General features: G+C 40.2%; 1 protein-coding gene across 2 annotated transcripts in view; it reads right to left on the reverse strand.

Annotated features, from left to right (window-relative positions):
• Positions 1-10,048: 10,048 nt before the first annotated feature.
• Positions 10,049-27,861, reverse strand: part of EEFSEC (eukaryotic elongation factor, selenocysteine-tRNA specific) — a 128,353-nt gene continuing 110,540 nt past the window's right edge. The window contains exon 7 of one of the 2 annotated variants that reach the window (XM_068409013.1): positions 10,049-10,818. In XM_068409013.1, the coding sequence (XP_068265114.1) occupies positions 10,634-10,818 (185 nt within the window). In that variant the 3' untranslated portion in view covers positions 10,049-10,633. Of the gene's footprint in view, positions 10,819-22,270; positions 22,337-27,861 lie in introns of those variants that run through there. The other variant, XM_068409014.1, reaches the window with a different exon arrangement.

Genomic DNA, 27,861 nt, shown 5'->3' on the forward strand with positions numbered 1-27,861 from the left:
CTTCAAGAAGCAATAGCCCCTGTCATTCCATACACATCTAACAGATGACAACTCCTTACTGAAAAGGCACAAAGAGATGCTTATCAATGACAGATTCAGAAGTGATCTTGCTAATAGATAGCACAAAAGAGGGCTTGCTTTCTTAATATCTTTATATTGATCCTAAATTGGATACAGTGCTTAGGGACCTGGTTTAGTGGTGGACCTGGCAGTGTTAGGTTAACAGTTGCACTTGATGATCTTAAAGGTCCTTTCCAACCAAAATGATTCTATGGCTCACTAAGAAGTTGTTTTAAAACAACTACTGCTTCTCTTTTGAACACAGCTGCTAAGTTCACGCGACAAAGCAAGCCACAGGATTCCAAGGAAAAAAAATGAGGTGTCAGAAACAGACTGGAAGCTCCAAAGACACTACACTTCCCATGAGATCTGGTGCAATCTTAGAATGAGACACTACCGTATTGTCCTCCAAATCACACATGTAACAGAGCTCCTCCTCCTAGCACACAAATGCCACAAGCTGGAATGGATGGGGCACTGCTGCACGGTAACTTGTTGCGCTGCTGCCGACCATCCCTGTAAGAAAGGCTGCACACCTGTGGTTAAGTGAAGAGATTCTCCTACCTCACAGCGCAGAGTCACTTACCTGGATTAAATATTTTGAGCTCAGTGACAGAAGCTCCGCTACTGCAAGCACAAACAACGAGATGAGCCACAAAGAGAAAGACACTTAATTTGCAAGCCAGGAGCCACAGGCTGTTTACACCAGAGCGTCCCAGCCATAAACGTTTAATTAAATCAGCCTTTTTTTCAATCATGGCATATTTTCTACATCACTGCTCATTTTCGACTTGTTGCAAAGCCTCTTCTGATGTTCCTTTTTTAAGGCACCGAAATGCTACACTTGGATGTTACTGCAACGGGCAGAAACCATGAGCAGCCAAGAGCAGAATGTAACACTGGGTTTGCTCAACCATTCCTCAAGGGTTGACTGGCTCAGGATGCACAATACCTGCAAAAGTCCTTCCAGCAAAAACTCATTGCACAGTGCTTTCTGACAGTGCTAGCTTCAAGTTCAGATGGATAATGAAAACTTCAGTTTTACTAATTTAAAACAGAAGCTGCTTTCACAACCACGTGAAGAACAGAAGAACTTGTGCTGATGCCCATGCCAATTTTGAGACTGACTTTGGACTAGCGTGGCTCAGCTCAAAGGGGAGAAGCTTGACAACATTCAGTAATCCTTAATGTTGATTCAGGTAATTCTACTACTGCATGTCAAAGAAACAGGAATGTGCTCCTGAACTACATTAAGACTCTTTCACTTCTTCAGCTTTTACTTTTAAGTAGCCAGGGTACCCTTACTCACTCCTATGGACTGGCATAAAAATGGCAGAGTCTGCTAAGTGGACAATTATCAGAAAACAACTGTTAAAATGTTTAGCTGCATTATTGACAGTATAATTAAATGATTCACACGCTAACAGAAATACATGTCTTCACTCCAGTCAACTACCAATGTTATCACTTTCTTTGAAACTGAAGTTAAAAATTCTCCTCGGAATTACAGAACAGTGTAAGCTTACTTCAGTGCCAGGCAAAGCAACCATCAAAACCAGGCTGGCTAATCATCCTGATAAACGTGATTCATTAAGCAGTAAAAAGCAAAGGAAAATCAGGCATCTCCACTCTACTGGAATTATCCACACACACTCACAAACCACTGGCCTACCAAAGACCATCTGTCTTGAAGTATTTGAAGACCTCCACAAGATGTTAAGAAGGAAAACTTGTGGCTCAGGAAGAGAAGGTGATCATGTCATAAATTAGAAACCAATGCAAAAAGAGGACAGAAGTAACATAAGAGTCTGGCTTTAACCAAATGAAAGATTAAGAGTGCTCTAAAAAAGCCTCCATGCTAACCTCAGCGTTGATTAACTTTAATGACTTTCCAGAGAGGGAAGAGCAGTAACTGAGTGAAACTTGCAAACAGCCCAAAGTTAATTTAGCTGGGAGGAAGAGGAGGAGGAAGATCTGAAGTACCACCAAAGCTGAGCTTTGAAATTGAGTATTGACAAGTGAAAGGTAACCACAAAGAAAGTATACATTGAACTACACTGATACATTAACAGGAGCATCCAAGATAAAAAGATTTGGACACCACTGTGAACAACTCAATAGAACACGGACCCTGCGCAGCAAGACTCTGTCTGATACAGGAATTAAGATGCTTAAGAAAAGGGACAGATATTACTGAAATTATTAAAATGCCACTGATCAATCTTCATTTTGAAGAACATATTGATTTAATAAAACCATTAGAAGCATGGACAGTTTTCTATACCAACAGAGGTTGCAAAGATTGGCACTTCTGAAGACAGATAACATCCGATAAAGGTAAACAAGCTAACAGCAAGAAGGAAAGGAAATCACGACTTCTGTTCCAGCAGAACATGGAATCGACTGAAAATAGCAAATTAAAATTGCAGTTTCGTAATTAGCTTGCGGGTTAGAATGCCACAAGATATCTTGGAAAATGCGTTTCAGCAATTTTTCAAATGATTGGGTATTTGTCTGGATAACAGAAAAACCCACACTTATACTAGACAGAACAAAAATACGAATCTTCAGGCTCAAAGGACATAAGATATCCACCAAGTGTGAGGAGTCTGGGGAAACAGCTTCCTTATAAGTATGTTAGTCCATGATTACCCATGGTAGAAGTTTTTGTACTTTTCAAGAGTGCAGTGCTGGAAACATTCAATGCTAATGTTTTAGAATCTATCCCTGTCTTCTCACAAATCTGCTTTAAAGCAGGAGAAAAGAAAAATGAGGTAAGGGAGCTTGAGGAACACAAAACACATCAGCCCTCAAGGCTCCATCACACCCAGCAACATGCTAGGCATGGTGTGTTACAGACAGCTGACATCAGCAGATCAAAGATGGTGAAACTTTTCAGGCAGCTCTCTTCTTCATTACTAGGCAGGACTGAAAACAGGAGCTGCAGGAAGCGCCAACACAGTAACCAATCTCCAAAGACAGGGAGACAGGGAATCCTCCCTGCACTAGCAGCATCACAACCGGAGTAAGCAAAGGGGTAAGGCTGATCCAACGCCATGGTGAAATAGTCTAATGATTCACCTATTTGTCATTCAGTTTTGAGACACTGTCTTTTCACCTTATGTATGATAAGCGAATCTGCAGATCTCCTCTAAACTCAGGTCCCTTGGAAGAGACCAGGTCTGATCAGGAAGATGAATGCTGCCTTGAAGAACATTTTCGAATGATCCAACTCACAAAGCAAAATATACCTGCAGGCAGAGGGTGCGAGCTAATCCCTGTTGTGCTACAGCCCTACAGAGACAGCTGATCCTTCTGCAATTCCAAACTGCCAGTCAAAGCTTTAACATCTTAACACACAGCATGCTCTAATTAAAATTTCTAATTAAGGGGGAAGAAAAAAACACTAACCAGCAAAACTAATGTTGCAAATTAGCAAGCCTTATATACAAATTGAAGGTGGTCTTTGTTTCTCTTTCATAGATCATACTAACATATTTTAAGCAAATAATTCCAGACAAAGTTACCCTGAGTTCCCTTGTCCCCATTTTGGTAGTGGGAGACAAGTGACATTTGCCAGACAAGCCTCCTTTGTTAGGGTGCATCGCACACACAGACAATCCATCTTATCATCTGCCTTTGGAAGACAGACCAATCAAGAAGTACCAAGTTAAAAACAGACAAATTCTGTCTGCATTGTCTCAGTGAAAAATGAAGTTATCTCAGACTTTCTCTTACTTTCATCCCATGAAAGAAAGGAAGTGTTCCAAGGAGTCTGGACTAACTAACTACCCTCAAAGTCTCGGCAGACTCAGAAGGGACCTTTGTGTGGTAGGCAAGTAAGATGTGGGATAAGAAGGAGCAGGAGCTACTGCCTGAAGATTCAGCTCCACCCCTGTGACATCCCACATATGACAGTGGACAACTCACTAAACTTGTTCTTCCAATTCTGTACCCATCAATTGGGTATGGATTTACTGCAACGTATCACTGAGAGTGAATTGTACATAAAGTTTTTGAAATACCCACTCAAGCACCCTCTTCCTCCTCTCTCAATACCTCAGCCCAAGGGTTTAAATGCACAGACAGGCCCAGCTCTCAGATTCTTTAACTGCAAAGAAGGCAGAAGACACTTTACATAGTGAGGAATTCCACACGAATCAGACAAAACCAAGTAAGTGGGTAACAAAGAGGCAAACAAGCTTCAAAATAGATAAATACAAATTAATGCATCTAGGCAAAACTTACATGGTGCTAAGCTTAGAATTGGCAGTTACCATTCAGGAAAGAGATTCTGGAGTATTCACTCGATTCTCTACAATCATTGGATCAGTGTGTGGCGACAACGAAGTAGTCTATCACCAGAAACAATATTGTGAGCAAGATAGAAATCATTCCTATGCTACAATATAAAAATGGGTATTTTGCATGTTCTGCAGTAATAAGAAAGGATGGGAGTTACAGAATACATGTAAGCAACGAAAACATCTCAGACATCTTATTTTTCGGGGGAGTTATTTTGGTTATTTCTGATTCCTGCACAGTAAGCAACTTTTCTTTCTTCCAATGATTATCTCTAGATATCCTGTTTCCATTTCTAATGTCCTCATAGACAGTATGATCCACATTCTGCAGAAATCACATACACATCAATGCAGGTGGGCACTAACGTAGATAATCTTTGAGTAACTTGACTGTATCTAGCAGAGCTTCTGAAAGACCTTGATCTTTCCAGGCAATAAAACAGTATTCTCATAGAGGGTGCAGAGTTCAACTCAGCTCTGGTTAATGTGAAGTTTAAGAAAGAAAACTAGACAAAGGATTGTTTGCTTTAGCTAAAAGGAAGAAATTTAGGCAAAAACACTGTGTGAGATCTAAGTTTCAGCTTGTCCTTATGGAATGCTGTTTTGGGAATGAATTTGCCATGAGGGCATGGATTAGTCCTAATTGTCAGACTGAAGCTATAGGTACTAAAAATATCAGTTTTCACAGACAAGTAGTATAAAAGAACTGGTTCCAACACATCTGAATGGGGGCCATATACAGCCTAATAAAAGCAATTTTGTGGTCCAAGGAGGATGGAGTCTGATTGACATGAATGAGGCCCTTGAGAAAACTAAGAATGAGCAACCAAAACACAAAAAGACTGCATGACTTCCAATCAAAGAAAAGAAGAAACTGATCTAAACAGAACCCTTCTAGACCTAATGAACAGTCTAGATTTCTTAAAGGATCATAACCAATCAGAGGAGTTTAGCCAAAATGCCAGCACAAGGGTGCTAGCAGGCATCTCAGTCACTACCAGGGTTGTTTAGTTTAGCAGCTCTTGATCCAGACCTCAAATTACCTTTTGGTTAAGAAACATGAACTAGAACAGGCAGGACTGGCAAGGACTTCATAGTCAGATGGTCACGTTTTTAAGAACGAGCCTTGGAGTGCAGGGTAGGGCTCAGATTTACCAAAGATCTTGCAGAGTTTCTCTGATTCTGTTTGATGAGTTCCTTTCACAGCTGATCCCGAGCCCCAAAAAGAGAATTACAGGAGATTCCCTCTCCTGTCATTTATTAGGAAAGAAATAGCAAACACATACCAGAAACGTGTGGCTCTGAGACAAAGAGGTCCCTTAGAGCATTCATCTTTGACAAGCAACAGCCACCTTGAGGTGGAGCAAAAAAGACTTCAGCCTTGCAGACTGATTATACCATCCTGGAAAAGCACTCATACCAGACACAAATAAAAATACAGAACTTTAATACTTACTGAGAAATGGAAAACCCAACAACTGGAACTAAAACCAGTACTGCATGCACAGCAGCAGATGTGGGAAAGACTCCATATTCTGGCGTTGTCAACAGGAAACACGCAGACCCACCATACTCTTTTCTCCTCTTACATATTGTCCACAGTGGAGCTACAACCATACCAAATGATGTTTTTAACCTGTTTTTGCACAGAACAGTAGGAGAATTTGCGGAGAATCCCAAAAGACTACTCCCCTTTCTCCATTATCTTGCTTAAACACAACCTCCCCAAACCCTTAAATTCCTTCTGGATGCCCATCATCTAGCAAGACTGGCCTCACGGCAGGCTGTAGTCATACAGTCCTTCCCCTTCTCCCAGGCTCAGCAGGTTAGCTCCTTGTGCTAGGCTTTATCTTGGTAAGTTTGTTTAAAACTCATGTGTTTATAAATAAAGAGCTTTTCAGCTCACTGTGGATATTAAACTAAAAGGAAAACACAAAGAGTTTTTGAAACTGCTAATAAACGAGCACTCCTCTGCTACCTTTCATCCTTCATTTCACAAGATCCCAGAGCACTTTACAGATGTAAATACAGAGCTGCTCTCCCAGCAGTGAGACACAGACAGTCCTGGGGTGGAACATGGCTGCTCTAGGACACAACTGCACCATTACAGCTCCTCATCGTGCTGGGCTCTCACTTTTGCTCTGCCACCCTGTGGCTGTTCAACTGCAGAGCTCCAATAAGCAGGTGAAGTGCCTACTGCCCAGAGAGAGATATCTCGTACACGCCAGGAACTCCACCAGCACAGATGGATCATTTTTCCATACTCAGGTACTTGCCACAAATCAACACAATCGGTAGAATTTGAGGAAAAGAGCTGTTTTCAACTGAGGCAGAAACACACCCAGAGAGGACACAGGCACTTCAGGGTTTGGTCAACAGACCAGAGTTAATGGCTCTGCCCCAGTCATTAAATGCACCATAGGTTTTAATAGAAACTGTTCTTTGAGAGATGGGTTGTGAACTTGATTCAAAATCTTCATTATCGATGCCAGCACATACCCTTTTTTTAGGTGGGGAGATTTCGTATTGATTCCAAGTAAAGGATGCCACCTACTGAACCCTGGCTACCACAGTTGCATGCTTTGACCCTCACGGCTCAAGACCTCTGGCAGGATCACAAGTCAACCTGCAGCCCCAAAATAAATTCCAAAGAAAAGCAGAAAACAGGCTTGGAAAAACAAAGCTTTTTTTCTCACTGCTCCTCTCTCCACAACCCAAAGATGTATTACTCACTGAACATCTGCACAGCCATAATAATTTCTAGTTTTGCAACACTGACAACCTTAGCAGTCTTAAAAAGCCGCCTTACATCTTTATTCCATTTTGGATTCATTATAATACAGCCTGTCAATATATGCTAGTACAGTACATTCTGCAACATTTAACCCCTGTTCCCAGTTGCCGTTCTTAACTTCACGGCTTAATGACACAGAGTCAGTAGATCACAATATGACCCTGCTAATATTTTTTTAATGCCATTTTTACAAATTACAGCATAATGCACTGATTACGAGGATGAAAGGAAAGTCTCTACGTCTGTCTGGAAACTAAATAAAAGAATGTTTGAACATCTGTTCATCCTACAAATGTCTTTAAAAGCTTTGATTTTCCCATAATCATTTTGTTCCACCATTTCACCCTTTTTCGAATGTGTATCCAACAGCCTTAGGACAGCAGCCAGAGATCTGCAGTAACAGCACATTATAATCAAAGTTCTTGGGCACGCTTAAGTTCTCCTTTCAGAATTAAAAATGGGGAAAACCACAAAACCAAACCCCAGACTTCAACAGATACCTCTCCAGCTGCTTGTCCTACACAAACCTCTGTTAGGGGAGCAAAGTGAAAGGACAGGGCTTTGTGACAGGAGTCTTACATGGAGGATTACAAAGCACAAGGACAGGATACGGTGTCAGGTGAAGGGACTCACGTGAGGCATGGCATGTCAAGCAGTAGCTGTCCATGAGACCTCTGCCCAAGTCATAGCCTAAGTGCCTGAACACGGGCAGTTACTCGCTACACACAGCGATGTAAGATGGAGGAGAAGAGCCTTCCCCACCACACTGGGCTCCCAACATCTGCCGTGGGAGTGCTGCCAGCACCTGGATTTACATCTCCTTTACCAGAGGCAAGAGCAGAGCCAGAACAAGGAGAAGCAATGAGCAAAGAGGGGAAAGAGAAGCACTGAGGAGGAGGTTAGGTCTAGGTTAGACTGAGAGAATTGAAGAAAGATGCTGAGTTAGTACACTAGTCTGGAAATGAGACAGAAAATGGTGGGAAAGATTTTAAAAAGTATGTTACAGAAGACTCGACAAGAAAGGGATGGAGGTCCAGCTCTGGAAGCTGTTGCTGCTCCCTCCCTTGGAGTACCCCAAGCAAAGAAACCATGGGGCCCTCACCACTAAAGACCTTTCAGCCAAGCAGAAGGCTGCAAAACTAAGTATTCAGGACTAATGAGTTTTCAAATGGATCAAGTTCCATAACAACTGACTCACTGATCCTGCTATGGGCAATCCACAGTGAAATGGGAAAACATTAATCAGCGCTTTGTAAAAATACATACCACCATTTACACTGACAGACTGCTCTCCAGAACTATTCAAAAATGCCTTACAAATGAGAAAGACAAAAACTTGTAAGTGTAAGGCTAACAACTCTGGAGCAGCCAACAATATCCTACAGCAGGGCATCTCTCATGATGACTGCCCTTTTCTTTCCAAAACTCCAAGCAGAGCTGGCAGAATTTAGTGACCCACTTAAAATTTGGCAAGGACATTAGAACTATGCAAATAAAAATGTAAAGTTCCTTAATGATTAACTTTCGATTTTTTTTTTTAAATGAGAAGGCTTTTTATATCAATAATTCTTAGACTAACCTGGGATGGTAATAATGGCATTCCTGCTATGTTTTCTGTTTCTCTAGCTTCCATCACTGCAGTATCTTAAGCGGAGGTAACAGTGCAGGGTACAAAACAGGATTTGATAAAGGCTTAAAGGAAAGATAACAAAATAAATATTCTTTCCAAAGACTGCCTTTGGGGGTGTCTGGAAGAGGAGAGAAATGGGGAAGGAGAGGTGACAGGGGTGTGAGTCCATTTTTTTCATTATAGAAGGATACATTTTCCAGCAAGACTGGCAGCACAAGTCACATTAAGCCACAGCTGAAGCTGCCTGCCTAATTCCTCTGGGATCACACTGAAAGCATACCCCATAATCTTAAGGGATGTGCTAAAGCTTTGCTGGGACTCACTCAGCAGAAACTCTTTGGGATTATTCCACAAAGCACTAATTCTGTTCTGATTTAAAGGAGCACCATCAACCTAGTTTAGACACCAGACTTGTCCTGTCTCATGACTGTCCAGCTGTAAACATCCTCTCAATAGCTGATATTTTTGCCATTTGTATCCACTTTGGTTACCTGGAAATTAAAAGGAAAAGAAAAAGACTGAATAAAACAGGATCGTGTCAGCATGATGGACTCATGCCCATCAATGGATATTTGATTAATAACACTGAGTGTTATTAATAATATAATTAATGACTGTAGCAATCTATTAGAGTTATTTACTTCCACGTGCAACTAATGCACTTACATTATACATGTGGTCTTCTATGGCTGGCTTCAGCGAATGGGTCATATGCTGCTATTTAACACCAACAAGCAGAAGTACTCTTTTTGTTCAAAAAGGCAGGAACTAACATTTTCCATGCTGCCAAGCCTGAGTCCAATTTCTGTTCCACACCGCAGCTTTCGTACCTGTGAAATTATTGTTAGTTTTCATGTTAACATATCCTATGCTTTGTAAATAACAAAGAAGGGATATTACCAGTGCCCTCCCCTTTTTATGAGCCTAGGACATGAAATTGAGAGAAAGAACTAAAGCAGCCATGAAATCCCTATTAAACAACTAATGGTTTTTAAAGCATCTTGGAGATACTCATTTTACAAGGCTTATGCTGCAATCTTCTATCATTATTTTAATGAAATAATGATAATGCCCCTGAATATTTCCAGAGGCAACTTTTTCTTTCACACACAAAAGACATTTTGGTTACAAAAAAAGAAAACAATTCTGGAGTAGGATCCACCGCAGAACAGGCAGGAAATTCAGAAAAGCTATATAAAACGTCACTGAAGATAGGTTCTGAACCTTTGGAACAGCAAACAGAACAATTAAGACTCTCAGTTACATGCATCATGTTTAATATGAAAAACATTTCTAGATATAAATCATTTTTGTAAAAAAGATCCATACCATCTCTCAGATAGCATCTTACATAGTTGCAGCTGAAGGAATGTGAAACATCCATTTTAGGTTTCACCTATTATATCATGTGTTTTCTGTCCCCCACTTTGCTCGGGGAAGTAAACCTAGACTAATCAGCTTCACTTTGTGGGTCCCACGAAAATCACATCTTGACTAGATTTAGATTAATATTAGTGGCAAACTTTTAAATCAAGAGAAACTTCAAAACAATTCTTCAGAAAAACACCGCTATTAGAACGCACACCCGAATGTGCTCATCTGGCAGGTGACATTCTCAGAGAGGCCATAAAGATTCACATCGCAAAGATGACAAAATAAGCAGATTCTAACAGAACAAAACCAGATTGCAGAGATTCTGGAAGGGGGCAAATGGTCAGCAGGAGCTTCCAGGCTCTGTTTGTGAGGAAGGAACAGGTCTAATGTGTTCAGACAAGAAACACATTCCACCTGAATTCATTTCAGAGTCTGGTCTTTTAGGTGCGATCAGAGGCCTCTCTTGCTTTCTCAGGACTGAATCATTTTCTTCTGCGTGTCAAAGACGTATCTCTTAAAAAGAAGAGAGATGGTAACAGGCTGGGCTGAATCATTCTTGCTGCTTTCATCCTCTGGGGTTGTATCCCCCTTCCCTGCCTTAGATTTCTTCTTGGTGGCAACAGTAAGCAGCATCTTGGTATCTGGCTTCAGCCCATCTGTAAAAAACAAGAATACTCATGACAAATGCACTCAAACATCACATTTCAGTATAACTGGAAAAAATGAACTGGCAAGTTTACTTCTGAAATCATCCAAAGAAAATAAGAAAGTAAATCAGGTGCATTAAGAAAGTCACATTTCTGCATCACACTTCTGGAAACATGGTAACTCACATGAAAAATAAGAGAAGCCTTCAAATATTGTTCACAAAAGCGATACCCCAAATCCAGTGCAATATCCTTCTGCAGCTTTTAAAGTATTAAATACAGGCAAAAATCTAAACAAGCCAGACCAACTTGCCTGGTCTAAGCCTTTTACTCAGCAGACCTTTCCTCTTATGTACACACATCTCCCAAAGTTTCTCCTCATCACTAAGAATATTTATAAAAACGTAAGTCATGAATGAAAAACAACTTGTAAAATACTAAAATTATAGAGTCCTAAGAGTCAGAAAGTTCTTGAATGTCTTTAGTCTATTTCCCAGACCTGCCAGAAACAGACTGCTTAGGTTTTAACAAATTATACAGTTCTCTGTGTGTTTGGGGTTTTTTGTTTGCTTGGTTTTTTTTTGGCTAAAACACAGCATTGTTAAGGGTTTCAACTCTCACTTTTTAGGGGAACTAGAATTAACCTGTGTAGGATTCTGGGGATCTAACTGTAGTCTCTCTCCAGACATCTGTGCCAAACAAAAAAACATTTATTCTTTTCTTCTTAAGTGGTCAGGGTTTATTACACTTTTATTTTTTCTTTTAGCTCAACACATTGGTGACATTTTAGATAAGAAATGCAAGACAGCAAAGTCCCAAGAAACGCTGTAAAACAAGAGAGATGCAGCTCCTAAAAGGCCACTCCTGAAGAACTGCTTTCTTAAAGCAGAAGACAGCAAACTCCTTGGAAGCTTATTCAGTGCCACCGGAACACACTGCAATGTGGTTCTCAGGCATTTGGCCAAATTCAGTTCAGGTATTTTTAACCTGCGGTGTCACATAACCTTATCTCAAACACTTAATCAGCTTCTCTCCTCTCATATTGAAATTCAGATGCGGATTCTCATATCACAGCCTGACAAAAAGACCGAGATGCTTATGATTTAGTGGAGACAGGAGGTCTACAAGCACAGGTGATTTGCTCCAGCACAGACACATCTAGAGGCACTTACAGCTGGTCGCAGGGGGACACGGTACCAGAGCCCACCTTCTCATCTTGCTGTGTCAGGTAGCAAATGGTTCCAGGCAGCATCCCCACTGCACGGCAACGGGGAGGGAGGAGACGAGGAAGCATTGAAGCAAAACCAGGAAACTGCAAATTCGCCATTTCATAACCCGGGGTTATGAAACAGCCCTAACACCCCACGGCACAGCCACAGGGAGACTTGTGGAGATAGAGGGGTCTTGCTTTTTTAAAAAATGCAAGAGCACAAGAGAGGAGAAAAGCAACACATTACATATACAATGACATAAACTACAATTTACACTGAGGCTGCAGTAGTCCAGCACCAAGCAGAATCAACTTTGCACAGTTCTGCAAGATCTTGTATTTCACAGGCAAGGTAGCAGCCATTTTCTCTTCAGATGGCAGAATACAAAAAAAAGTCATGATTATTTTATTGTGAAAATAATTGAGACTTTTTCCTTGATGGTTGAGAAGTCTGATAATGTCTACCTTTGCATGTGTAAAGTTCAATTAATCTCACTAGATGATATGGTGTGGCCTGATCACATATTTATTATATGGTTTTATTACATTGTATAGTTATGTTTGATGCAGCTGTTTTGATTTTTTTAGTTGGATGCTTTCATACAAATCCCATTAATATCATTAGCCTTACAGTCACTCCATCTTCATTACAAAAAATAATTTATCATTACATGAAAAGCAACTTATTTCCTATTTGGAAAGCTCTGAGAACATCTTGGATGCTGCTAGGAAAAAAAAATAGCAACAGCTAAAAAAGAGGAAAACAAAATAAAAACAGCAAAAGGAGTGATTTCATACAGTCCCACTCTCTACCTTTGCAGGATTTAATTTCCCATCGTATGTTTTCTACTGTTTTGACCAACCTAATCATAAGTGTCCCTGAACAGGGTTTCCTTCACTTTCCTGGGAAGACCATTTATTTTTTGGACAAAGAAACACTTCATTTTGCTTTCTAGTTGGTTTCCCTTTCTGGGTCTTATCACTAATACTAATGTTGCTGTTACTGGCACATTACTGTTTAAGAAAGATGTTTAACTAAATCTTCTCAGAAAGACACACTTTAAATTAATTAAAGCAAACAAATCCTAAAACACTTCTATTTATGTTAGTAGGCTTCGTGAGACTCCAATTTCAAAAAAATGCTAATTGGCGGAAAGGAGAGAGGAAAGGGAGGAGATGTGGCATTAAAATTGCAGCCAAAATTTTCCCGTGTGGGTATCTGAAGGGAAGCACCCAGGCTGCTACCGCAAGCCCTTGCCTGCAGCCCGGAGGGCAGCGATGCCCCTGGGACGGGTCAGCCTCTCGCCCCAGAGCAACGCTGGGCTGCAGCAGCAAGTGGGGGAACTCCCAGCCATGAGGATGAAGTAACCGCTTTGGATAAACCGAGCTTCAAAAACTGCCAGTGACACCAGCGAGCACTTGACTGCCCAACACATCTGAAACCTGGTACATCATCTTTGGTGTTTAAACAAAGAATCTCATGTTTGAAAAGTTTCATTTTCAAGAAAAAAAAAAAAGGATACACTGCACATAGAACTGTACTGGGGAAAATGTATTTAAAACTGAGCAACCTCACCTCTTCTACCCTATCGCTAACTTCCACATATGGAGAAGTAAAGATACCTCACCTGCAGCCCTTAACACCTATTTGGACTCAAATACGGTATTATGAGCAAGAAGTTTACAGAAGAAATGGAAGAACGAGGTAGCTCCTACCAGTGAAATGACGGGCTGACAGCCAAAGGCAGCTCAGGTATTATTAAATTCACAAGGTATCTAAATTACCTAATCAGATCCCACGGCCCTCATTCTGCAAACAGATTAGGTGGCTGGCATCGTACCCTAACAAATGGCATTTTCTGTTTTGCTGCTCTGGTGCCAGGAGGTCTAAGGGCTGAAGAGGCTCTGTGACAGGGAGCAGCACAAAGGAGCAGGCAGGGAGAGACAGGCGGGGAGGCACAATCGGGGTTTCATCTACCTCCACGGATTTCTCGCGTTACACACAATGCATACTTTACATTTTACAAAACCAAGGAAATGAAGGGAAATATATCTGTCACCGAAGAAGACATCAGACCTTTAATAGCTGAAATGACGGATATTTTTAGATGGAGGTCTAGTTTAACTTACTTACATTAAGGGTCTAATCTCTCCTGAACAATAGCTATGTTCGCTTGAATACATAGTGAGAAATCTGTTCCATTAATTAAGTGCTGCCTGTACTACTCGGATTTGTAGCAAATGTTAATAGATTTTTTTTTCTTCCTCTGTTGGACAATTACTTTATTTTGCCAAGTTGCTAATGGATTAAATTGAAAAGGTCTGTGTGTTAAAAAAAGACTTTAGCTTCAAAGTTCTAAGAAATGCCTTACATACATCAGTGGGAAATACCTATATATTATTAACAGGCAGTCCTCAGAGGCACATAAGACATCTGAAAGCAAATTCATTCTCACCCATCATAATCATATCTGTAACAATAAGTGCCCAGACAGGTCTTACGTGAAATGTACTTGCAGCACCAACTAACCCAGGCTAGATATGAAAATCTAGTTGTAAAATAGTTTAATCCATTTCATTTCTTTAGTTTCAACTACTGTTAATAATTAAAAAATAAGAATACAGACTCTTAACATAATATCCTTCGTCTTAGTGCAGTCTCAAGGATTTAATCCAAACTGAGCCATTTATAAATGCAAAAAAAGTGAATTTTCAAATTCAAATGAAAAGCGGTACCTCATCAGGAAAAATAATTTCCAAGTCCAAGAACAGTTTCACATGCACAAAACAAAGGATAAATGCAATATTTTACACAATTTTCACAAATAAAAGCTAGCTTCTTAGTGACATGCAGTATCTCACGTAAGTGAATGCATTGCAGCCTGAAGTTTTACAGTTACTCATGTAAGAAGTTTGGTCTCCAAGGGTGGTCCCTGCTCTTTCTACTCAAGTCCAGCTCCTCCTTCCTTGACTCCCAATTCCACTCGCTATTCTGCCCTTCAGGAATTTATATCTCTCCTTCCTTTTCCAACTTTATTTTTCAGACTTCCCATCTCCACATTTCTACTTCCTATTTCCACAGATCTCTTCCATATTTAGGAACAGTCCTGTCTCCTTCAAAGCTAACTAAATGTTGTGTTTGAATGCAAGACTTTAAGGACTGAGTACTAGACACACTGTACATGAGAAGCAAGGTAATACAGCATCTCCTTGTAGCCCAGCCAGAGACAGGAGTAATTTTTAAGCAACTGATAAACACATCATTGAAACCAGGTGTAATAATACAGGTGCAGGGCATACTCTCTAGCACAGCCAAGGAGAATAACTTATTTTGCTGAACTTCAACAACACCCTTCTCATATGCGCACTTGTAAAGAAAGCCTACTGCTAACTATCCTACCTAGCACTGATGAACGTGAAAGTATTTGCATGGATGATTACAGAGTTTTCTTATGACTGAAAATTGTAACGGGGGGAAAGAAAAATCATACTAGAAGATTTCAGGACTCCTGATTAATCAGAACTTGGCTTTCAGGTCAAAATTAAAAGTTCATCCCACCAATAGAAAAATCAGCAAATGTATTACACCAGCTACCTCATGGTACTCACCACAGTTTGCTGGGAAAGCGCTGGCTCAGGGTTCTTACCACCACATTAGAAGCAAACACACTGAGGCTACACCAGTAGCTCTCATTGGAACAGAAAATATTCCTTTTTGCACTCAGTATTAAGAAATTCCTAGACTATTCCTGACCTGTTGATATTCTCTCCGAACCTCCCATTCCATTCAGGAATTTGTGAGCACAGATTCAGTGGGGAACTGAACTTTAGTTTTCACTTCTGTAAACAAAATATCCTATTCACTTCTTTTGAACACTGCAGGTAGAAGACTTAACTACCTGCAATTTCTTGTTTCCTGACAACACTCAAATCTTAAAAATTGACTGAACCATCAGAGAACAAATTAACATAGTACATCTGATATTGGAAATAATTTTTATCCAAGGGAAATGTAACCTTTTAATATAGCAGGCAAACATTTTTCTTTCTTCCTGAGTGAAGGAAAAAACAGCAAAACTTGAAAGAGGCAAAGGGTTGGGGGATAATCCTCACTCACAATGGATTATTCGTAACAGCTGGTTTTCACAGTTCCAGGATTTCCTTAAATTGAACCCTCAGAGCCTGAACCCTCCTTACGTAGTTAAGCAGTGTGTGCCTGCTCTCCTGCTAACAGAGAGTACAAAAGCCAGTTGACCTGAAAAAGAGAAATAATTAGAGCCCCGGATGGAGACATCCCCGCCACAGCCTGACGAGGGGCTGCGCTTGAGAGTGGACAAAGACCAGTCTCTCTCCCGCGTCTACTGCAATGATAGACCATTGAAAGGAAATAGAAACTTTACTAGTACTGCAGGACTCGAGAATTCAGTACTTCAGCACAACACCATTATAAACTACTTCGATTTTTTTTTTTCTTGCAACAGCTATGTATATTCATCCAAGACTTAAGAAAACATTTACGTATGTTCAAAGAAGGGTACACGTTCAAATACAGCACTCTTACCCATTTCAGATTCTGATCAACTTTAAAACAAGAATAAATCTTGTTTTCCAGCAAAATTAAGAGAAATGCCAGAGGTACCAGTGTTGGCTCTCAGAGCCCCACAACACACTAGCAAGCACACTCTTGTTCTCCACCTGGTCCCAAAACATGTCAGCAGTTGGCCCTAAAAACCTGTAAAGCTCATGCAATTATCGCTAACGTAACGTTCTGAAGTTTTGATTCAAACTAAAAGCAGAAGCATCCCAAAATTAGAGGATCAATTTTGCCCAGCCCCTCCTGTTACAGTTATCTCTACAGTCAGACAGAAAGGTCAATAACAACAAAAAATGTAACATCCTGTTGCTTGAACTCTTTACATTAAGCTATTAGGTAGCAACTCTGCTTCTCTTCTCCTCTGCTAAAGATACCCAAAATCCTACCTTTTGATTTTATTCAAGCTAAGGTGGTCGGTTTTTTCCTTCAATATCCCAGAAAAAAAACCCTGAGCTAATCAGGAAAAAGGAACATCTTTGTAAGCCTTCCAAGAACAAAAGTACTGTGTTACTCTGCCTATAAACACTGTAATAGAAACATCAGATGTGTCACACCACATCTAGTAGACGGGATGACTGGTCGTCTAGAGGCTGCTGACCCTATCTAACTTGGCATCCCATCTGCCTGTCATTAATGTACGGTGCTTCAGAAAGAGCAGGGATGAAAACAGTGTCCTGAGCTAACTAGAGCCTGGGATCAGGTAGGAATTCTCCAGCTGACATGTGGGTCAATATGTGAACACCTACTAACCTTTCTAGCCAAAAGATCTAAGCATGGTGCTCCTAGAGTAGCCAATCTAACCTAGGTGCTCCTAGGTGTTCATCACTATGATAACAACCATAATATGATTACCTAGACAATTTCAATGTAATAGTTGACCAGAGATTCACTCAAGAAACAAGGGATACTCCTTTCCTTGCTACACTCAGGATTTGAGCTTCCATTACTTTCACAGATCAGGCAATGAATTTTACTTATGTAAATCCCTTCACAATTCTCCAGCAATTCTATTTTTAATTCACACCACCTTTTCCCACAGCTCTTGTCAGCTCTCTCAAATATTCTGCTAAGAATTTCAAACTCCAGAGTAAATTCACTTTTCTCTTCTGGCTGGTACAAGATCTGCTATTATCACCTTGCCTGGCTTGTGAATATTAATAGGACTACAGCATGAGGTTGGCCAGGGAGAGCAATCAGCCTCTAAGGAGACTGGAAAGTAGACTCCTTCCTTCCAAATGAGAATTACACTAATGCCTCAGCGTGGTACTTGGGACCTACACAAAATACCCATAACTCATTGTTTGATGACAGAGACCAGGAAAAAAAAAAAAAAAAAAAGTCTTACAGCCACTTTGAGCAGGAGTAGAGCGCCCCATGTCCTGACCAAACGCTGTTGTGACAGCCAGCCTGCATCAGCAGAGTAATTCCCACAGTCTCAGTTTGGTAGACTCTGTTTGGAAATCCTTAACTAATAAAACATTTTCCTATAAATCGGGGAACAGCTGCCCTGTACCACATCAGAGAAGGCTGCAGTTCTGTAGTGAACTGAATTGAGTCTTGTGTATCAATTTGTTAAGTTTATACAGGTTTTTGGACCAAAACACATTATTATCAGAGGTGGTACTACTGGAAATAACATGGATTTCATTATGGGCTCCCACTTAGCAGGGAAAGAGCTACTCTTCCTTGATGAGGAAGACAGAAGCTGTTTTAATTCAAGAGGCTGACCTAGGTGAAATTCAGGTCGAAGCTGTATTTGGAAAACTCTCACATCAAGCCGGACACAACCCTTTCAAGCTCAGTGCCAATTCTACACAATGGCTTGAACTGCACTCTCCGGCAGTCCTTAAAGGCACATTTTGTATCTTGGCTTTTACTGCAAGCAATCAAGAAAGAATGCAAGAAAACAAAACTGTTTCCCAAGCACTGTTTGCTGGTGCCATAATTAATATAATCAAACAATTCCACAAATTGCTTCCAATTGCTGGCGTCACTTTCATGTGCAGAGCCAGACTTTCAAAGAAGGGCCCTTCTTGTCCTACATCCTTACACTGGTAACCCTCGCTTCACACAATAGTAAACAAGACCTCACTAAATAGTATAGGGTAATTTGTACTGTAATGGGTCCCCAAGGCACCATGGACACAATTTGAAATGCCATCTAATTTTTCTTTTTAATTAAAAAAGCAGTTACTATATTTAAACAACAACACAAAAAGGTTCAGAGGGGACAGATTGGAGTTTCCCACAGCTCTCTGGGAGTTTTCTCAAGGTCAGGAAGAGTTTTATAGGCTCAATTGGTACACATTTTTTTCTTTAATTAGTCTGCCATACCCTCTGCATGAAGTCAGCGTCTTGATTTTCAGTCTGATATTTTTCATATTGCTAAATAGAGCACAGACTCCAGGACCACACCATATCTATTGACTGCTGAATGGTTATCAATGCCATACTTCCCTATACAGGCCCTGGCTGCCCGTTCCTCTCCTCTCTTAGTCCGAAACTTACCATCTACACCAAGGACACCCAGCATACCACATTGCATCAAGAGTGTGCCATTCATTCACAGTTTTATACTTCTCAGTTTCCAGCAAGATGATCAGGATATATTATCCAATTTCCCAAATTTACGTACCATAACCACATTTTAACCTTTTTTGGCACAAGTAAAACGTATTAATTGAACACCAGATACAAATGGACCACTGCCCTCAAGTCACGTAGCAGGATAGATTTCTGCACTTGATAAATCCCCTTTGTGTATCATACCATTGCTCTGTAACCATCTTATCAAGTAGTCTACACAAATCCACACACACTTTAGAAAGATATTTGCAGTTCCCACAGTGAGTTTTTTCCAAAACACATCCTAACCCAACATACCCTTCAGCCCCAAATAACAGCTCTGAAATGACGTGACATACTGGAGATCTTAGTTTCTTGGCTAGTTGGCCATACTACAGTATGAATAGGTTGGGAGTACCAAACCTGACCTTGTCTCATAGGCCAACACATATTTCAGCTGCCGTTATGTTGTATGCCACAACCATTTGTTGGCTAAGCCCTCTTAGGGCAATCCTCCTAAAGACGACAACTTTATACTTTGCACTCCTGGAATGTAACTATGACTTGTATGCTCTACATAATTTTTTGTTTCTGTATGCCAGAGGCCAGCTTTAATACAGGTTACACGTGAAACTCCAGTGCACCATGATTACATGTACACACAATACAATGGATCAACTTGCAGAGCTACGAGACAACCACTAAGGTAATCTTTTTGTCCTCAAATCCAACACTGTCCCATTAGCCTAAAGGAAAGGATTTTCAAATCAATTTCTTCATGGGCTATATATGTGCTTTCAGTACATTAACAAGGCTGCAATTATGTCTGATATATCATACCAGCAATTATTCGTAAACTGTTTTCACTTGATGGCCACTCAAAGCCCATGCAGTCACTGAGATCACACCTAAGCGCTACACTCATTCTCCCAGCCCACCTACAAGGGAAAGGCAACTCTCCTACCAATGCTGTGCTTTTAGTCTGCACGTTCTTCAAATTCCCTGAAGGAAAAACTGAGTGCATGGAAAACACCCGGTGCACAACAGGAGCAACTGTGAAAAAACAATGGAACTAATAAGGACATCAAATTATTAATACAAATATATGCAATGTAGTTGGAAGCCTGGGAACGTACAGGCTCTTGTTACAATTCAACAATAGCAAAATTACAGGCAGGTCAGCATGAAATATCTAAGACCATTCAAAAGAGTCAAAGACAGAACAGTGTCTTAAAATTGCATTTATCATCACTGGACCTCTAAGTACCCTCCTGGGAAGGGAGAGAAGGAAAGAAACATGCAGACATCAACACGGTGAGTAAAATTTGGGAAAGTCTGTGACAACTGTTGTACAGGACAGACTTTCACACATTTTACTGTGGTGTTGCTCGCTGCTGATTAAACTCTCAAATCAAGAGGGACAAAAATTCATAAAAGCGTCCCAAAGACTACAGCTGGGTATGCAGAAATAGATCAAGGAACCACTAGGCATAGGAGCGTTCATAATTTTAAAACCAGTAGAATATCACGTTGGGACTAAATTTATATCCAGCAAGGAAGTTTCAGGCCAGAGCCACTCAGCAATGGGCCAGAATATACTTTTCATGGCGTACACTATCCCAGTATCTATAAAACAGCAGATAAACAAAATGAACAATGCTCATGCTCTGTGCACTAAGGTGAGCAGGAACAACTGAAAACATGTTTTGAATTCAACAGAAGGGACTAAAATTTCATCAGCCTAGTGAAAAGACACCACCACCAGTACCAATACACCATCTCTCCTACATCCGCCTTTCAGAAATACATACGATGTGGAAAAAGTTCAGGTTTGCGGATCTGAGACAGAATCAAAGGCAATTCATTACAAAGCAGCTCCAAATCAAAGTGCTAGATCCGCAGGCCTGTCTGTAATCCTCCCATCTTGCGTGCAACTCTTGATGTTGAGTAGGCACCACGGAAGCCAGTTAAGCTGGACCAACTCCACTGACATATCCCAGGCATCTGCTGCTCAGCGCTGGTCCAGAGTTTAAGTTTGGCGATATTCATCTTCCCCTGGGCCGCCTTTATAAAGCAATCCTGAACAATGGGACTTCAGAATAAAGAATAAAACATTAAAATTTTTTTTAAACTTCTAGGCAAGGGCCTTTAATGCGATTAGAAGGGGGAGGGGGATTGGATAGCAGCTTTTTCTTTTTTATGTTATGTATATTGTGTGTAAACAAATATGCAATTTGCTTTAAAAAGATAAGGTGATTAAATTTTTATCGGGCTTGTACTCTGTTGTCACCACAACAAAGAGAATTAGGAGGAGGAAAGAAAGGCCTTTTTATTTGAATTATGCTCTTACCAGAGGTTCTCTACAGCACAGCTGTAAAGCCACTCAATGTTCTCCAAACAGGCCCTTTGATTGAATTTTATTCAACTTGTTTGCATTTGGAGCAATCGAAAGGAAAAGAACGCTCCACATTTTGATGTCTTAATGTTCCTTAATACCTTCTTTAATTTATATTAAGCTTCTTAACTAGGGTGATGAATTCTTCAAAAACAATAAAGACCTAGTGCAGAAATCTTTCACACACTATGAAAATTGAAATTATAATGTATTCATGGCTTTTTTTTGTTATGAAAAAAACATTTAGAAGAAAGATTTAAAGCATATAAAAAAATCCTGAAGTTGTATGAAAATTACTTGATCCACAGAAATAGAGGGAAGTTCAAACTAATTATTACAAGGGGAAAAAAAATGTTGTGGGAGGTGGAGGAGAAGAAATAGTATGAGAATGTTGGGTTACGATGATTTTTTCAGTCTTTTAATAACCTATAAATTCCTTCTCTATGGCTTTCCACAAAAGGACTACTCTGGAAATTTGTATAATTTTGTTTTACCAAGATAAAGTCAAATGTTTGCCACTTCTCCCTCCTTTATTATTCATATACTACTTCCCTAAAATGGCTCTTCAGGTTCAGGGTTCCACAGTGTATTTCCCTCCCAATGTCTTTCAGAGTCTGCCAAGACCAACAGCACACACTGAAATTGGTAAACATCGTAATGGAGCACGTAAACACCCGCAGACGCAGCAGCTCCATGGGGCATGGGTGAGGTTCCCAGACTGACACGCCATTCACAGGTGGACCTCAGTCAAACGGGAGGCAGGCTGCATGAGAAAAACAAGGGTCATGTAATAAACAGTACCAAAGAGGCCACCCAAGGGACAAGACTGGATGGGTTTGTTTTTGCAGGCACAGCATGTTTTCCAGTTACAGGATGCTCAGCCTGGTTAAGCTTCAAACACTAATTATCTGGCCCATGTAACAAAAGTCACTCTCAACGACTCCACTGTTCTTAAAAATCCCTTCTGCAAAAAAATGAACACAGCTTTCAGTGTAAGTCCATTATGGTACAAATCAGCCTTAGCAAGGACTATCCAAAAGAGCATATTCTTGCTTTGCTTCCCAATTTGTCTACTATTTTACCTTTTTTTTCCTTAAAAATTTTACCTTCCAATGCAACTTCTTTAGTTCTCAGCAATACATACGCATGGACACATGTATAGCTACAAACACACCTCCCCTTGCTCCCCTTTTTCCTCTGCAAAGAAAGTCCAGAGAAGAAACAAGCAAGCCATAGCTGGCACTTCTATGAACACCAACACAGTGCCGAGCGCTGTGCTGCAGTGACTGTCTGCATCCGTATTACAGCAGTGTAGAAATAAGCTTCCTAAACAAATCCCAAACTACATCAAATGATTTGAAATATCATTGAAATAATGTATTTGAAAAAGAACATATGTTTTCATCTGGAAAGATTGCTATTTTCTGTCGACATCCACTGACGGCTCACCTACCTTCCCCAACTCCCATTTTAAAGCAAATTCCAGGAAAGCTCAAATTAAAACCTCATGATAAAGCCTGCCACAGTTACAAAATGCTTGTGAAAAAGCTCACTTAGCTGTACCAGCAATCAACTAGCCACAATAATTAAAACAATTAAAAAAATTTCACATGCTGCATTTACCATAGAGTAAAACAATGCTGATCTTAATCTAATACGCATGCACCCTGAGTGAAATGACACCTCCCTCTCCTGAACAGGGTCACGTCACACAAACGCAGAAGCATCAAAACCTAAGTGCTTATATGGATCACGACAGCAAAACTGGAAAACCTCTCTCAACAAGTACCAAATCGCAGACTCTGTCAAAGGCGGCACAAAACAGCTTTACAAACCAGAAAGATGCATGTCGTCGCCCTCTGCCATGGTATCATGTCTTCTTCATATCTGCCCTACAAACTAATCACTGCTTTTGCAGGAAACAGTGCAGAGAAACAAAGCAATGCTAAAACGGACAGTTATTGAGCACAGTAATTATAACTGGTAACGCCTACTGTATCTCCCCTATTAAAATTTTCATCTGCATTTTTGTAAGTAAGCAAGTACAAAATTTGCACATCCAAAACAGTATTTACGTATGTAACCAGTTACAAGTCTTAACTGTTGTATCTATGAAAGTTTGTGCCTTTAAGCAGAAATGATTAATGAATTTTAATTTGTTTTAAATGTTGAAAAATTCCATCCAAGTAAATTCAGTCAACAAGACAGCAAAGGATGAAGACATGTATCTGTTTTTTATTTATAAAATAAAAAACTCAAGTCATACATACATTTCTTAGTCACCCACAAACCCTCTGCAGTGAAAAAATACTTTGCAATAACTAAGTTCCCTGCATTTCTTTTAATTAATACACTATGCTTTTCCCCATTCGGCACATGCTGGTTGAGTACCACTGAGCCTTAACTGATTCTTTGTGTTACTTAACTACTGCTATTTTAAAATGTTCTTATAGAAATGAATTATCCAGTGATTTTGGAAACTGGGAAAGGGAGGAAGGATTTGGAGAATGGAAACTCTTCCTGTAAGCTGCTTCAATACCATTAATCTCAGAAAATGCAAAAAGTCATCAAGCCCACCCTCCAAAAAAGACACTTCAAATGAATATCAGCACTATTTTTGAAGGCATAACTTATTTATATTCCTCTTCTCAATACCAAGATTTTCAGTTCAACTTTTTCATGCCTTTTCTCAGTAATCACAAAGACCAGAAATAAACCTTTGAATCCAAAGTTAATATCTTCTAATAATTATTTTACAGTACTTGGGCTCCAAATAAACAGCAACACTGACAAAGTCGAACGCAGACAAACTGTGGTATGTTTGTACAAAGGGGCAGGCACACTAAGTCAGACTTTAATCGAGGTAGCACAAATTGCAGAGATACACTGACAGACCTAGCACATATTAAGAACTTAATACCTCTATCCATGCCACAGCGATACTTCCATTTTTCTAGGCAAGCACCCAAGGGCTGGGTTTCCTTCCTCATTACACTCTTCCTGGGGCACAGACTGTTCTAAAATCTAGCGAAGTAAAGTATTGGAAAATGCAGGTACAGCCTCCGTCCAAGTCCACGGGAAGCAGATTGTATTTAAGGCTGAAGGAGATTAGCTTTCCTGAGTCATCCCCAAAAAAGACTCTTCATCTTTCTGATATTTCCAGGTGCTGATATTGTTTAGAAATAAGATGTAGGCAATTCACAAGGCTCAGATGCAGAAATTAATAACAAGTGTCCTGATGCCAGGTGGCTGGCTGGAAGAAAATGAATTACAGCAACCTAACTTAAAAGATTCCCCCTACCAATGCCAATGTGTTTGAGTGTCTGGGTCCAAATCCAGCAGTGAGAGGGAAAAGGTTTGCAACATTGAGGTTGTTACAACAGGCAACACAGCTCTGTGGACTGATGACTTGGATTGAAGAATTACAGCACGTTTCCAACACACCAACTCCCTTCGACTTGCACTGCAAAAAATCCAACCTCCACAAATAAATTCGGTGTTTCTAGGGAGTGCAGTAAAAGGCAGCATTGAAGGAGAGGAAAATCAGATTACAGAAGATGTAATAAGGCCAGCCAAAACATAGAAATAAGTTAAAAATAAATTAGGCCCATTACCAAAACCACAAAGGCAGCATCTTGTGTAATGACTGTTGATTTCATTGAGTTTGGGTTCTAGTACAGTCCATTTGAGGAGCAGGAGTTTTCACATCTCAAGATTTATTTTTCTTGACAAATAATTGTTAGACATTTGCCTTCTACTAACATATCAATGTTTATGATATCGTAACTTACTCAAAGACAACACAAGAACATAGTTTAGGCTATCAACCTAAATGACTTGTGAGTGACCCTACCAAAGCATGGAGTATCTTTTGCCCATCAGGTTTTAGTAGAATACTCGATTTTTGAAGTGGGGGGAAATAAAAGATAAGACAAATTCACACTCAAATTACATTTTCTCTGAAACCTCTTCTACATCTTCTTCCTAGCTCCCATTGCTCACATTCTGATACTGCTCCAGTCAACTTTGCGCTTCACAGCATCTAAAAAGACATCCAATAAAAGGAAACAGAGTGTCCCTTCCAACACCCATTTGTGCCTGTGTTCTCTGTTTAGACCCCTGCCTCAGGGTTTTAATTCCCTCCACCCTTACTCTCTAGTTAGCCTCAGCGGTCCTGATGTCTCCACTTATTGCTCAGGGCAGAGCTGATCAACTGCAGGTTCTGTGACAGAGACCAAGAAGCCATTTACAATTCCAACAGCTGTTGCCGAATTTGCAGCAGAATCATGGCAAATCTGTGCTTCAAACCCTCCCTCCTTACACAGAGGAAGAAAACAACAAAAACAACCCAAAAAAACCCAAGAAAACGGAAGGACTGGGAAAGTGTCACGGATAAAGGCAGAGCCCTAGCCAATAACCATTTTGCCTGCGCAAAGCTAGCAACAGAGGCTATTACACCACTTTAAGTAAAGCCTGAGGTCCTATCTTATCCAAGTTCCTTCCTTACCAGCAGACACTGGAGGAGGAGGAAGTCTGCAGCGCACCACAACGTTAAGCGATATTCTCCTTTTAAAGACCCAGGTGCCCTGCAGACAGCAGCACGGTGCAGAGCTCTCGGGTAATGCACGAGGAAGCATTCCAGCGAGGAAGCACATCTTGCTGCAGGTCAATATGCCAACCGCCCCCCTGCTTCGTTAAGCTATTTCAACCTTCACAGATAAAAATGGAAGAAGCAGCAGCAGCATTCCCTCATCCTGCATATTGATGATGAGGAAACTCATATAAAAGTGTTTGTTTTACATGCAGTTCATCAAGGCTATGGATCTACAGTAAGTTTACATTAACACTACAGCACTAAAATTCAAACTCTAATAAAAACTCTGAGGAGAAAGAAAAATCTGAGTCTTTACAAAATGTATCAGATTCACTCCCTTCCAAATAGGTTTAAACAATAAGTCTTAATAAGCTTTTCCTCAGGACAGCTATCCTTTTATCCTTTGGAAGAAATATGGGATACTATGGGGAAGATAAGAGCCTACCTCTTTGGAAGGAAACCAGGTAGTTTGCCCAAGACACAGGTGGGTGGTTTGAATGAAGCAGCATCTTCAACTCCCTCTCAAACAAAAATAACCAGCCTCCACATCTTAAATGCACACACTTAAGACAACCCGTGTGGTACCCGAGTTCTGCTTTAGGTGCAATAAAAATGATCAGTTTGCAAACAGGAATGAACCAGTCTTATTTCCTGTATTGGACAAAAAGATACTAAGCAAGGAGCACAACAAGATCATTTCTGCAGTAAATCAGAAATGAGAAGTATGTAGCAACTACTTTTAGGATTTTGGTTCATATTTACATGCATCATCTTCGATCTAACAATGTTTTATTAAAAAAAGACAGCAGAAATAAAACAAACACTCAGATGAGACCTGCTCAACTTGCAACTTACAAGTATTCTTTTAGTGAATTTTATTGGAAACAAAAAAAGCACCTTAAAATTGGAAGAACCGCTCACTCGGCTGTGCTGGCTTCTAACGAAGGTTAGTTTGTGCTCTGCAATCTAAAATTATAATGGACAGGCCACTCTATTCCTACCTTTTATTCAGTCCTATTTTACTACTCCAAATATATACTACCTAAATTTGTATACTCTTTAACAGTAGTTAATCTTCAATTAAAATACCTAGAGCAGAAACTAAGATAACTGTTTTAAAAGGTAAAAGCTTATTGACAAAAATGTATTCTTCATATTGCCTTTTTTTAATTCTGCATATTAAAAATGTCATTTTTATGACTTGAAAAAAATCTTCAGGAATAATGAAGGCTAACAAAAGACTGAAGAGCAGTAATTTAAAAAGCTCCATATGTAGCATCCTGATTATTGTATCAGTCTTGTTTCCATAACGAAGGGAGAAGTCACTAAACTGCTGCCTGTCCTTTCTGGTGACAAGAAAAGGGCAAAGAGGACAGCGTGTTTTCAAGGCATCATCCTTCAGGCTCTAAGGGAAGAACAAGAAGTCTCCTGCAGTACAATATGTGGGTGTCAGTGTCCGGCACTTTTCTGGAATACGGTAACCCCAGCTCTGGTGGTCCCTGCACATGTACTTAATTTGGAAGCAGCTGGGTTCAAAAGTTTATCCTCACTGTTTGACCTGCAAAGGTTTAGTGCGTGGGCGTGCACGAGTGTGTACATCATACCACACAAGCTGAAGATGTGCAGCCACAATGTACACAGCGTACGAGTGTTTATGTGTATGGTTTTGCACGCAGAACATATTGCATATTTTA

The sequence above is a fragment of the Nyctibius grandis genome, chromosome 10, assembly GCF_013368605.1.
Source record: "Nyctibius grandis isolate bNycGra1 chromosome 10, bNycGra1.pri, whole genome shotgun sequence".
In the NCBI taxonomy this organism is placed as follows: domain Eukaryota; kingdom Metazoa; phylum Chordata; class Aves; order Nyctibiiformes; family Nyctibiidae; genus Nyctibius; species Nyctibius grandis.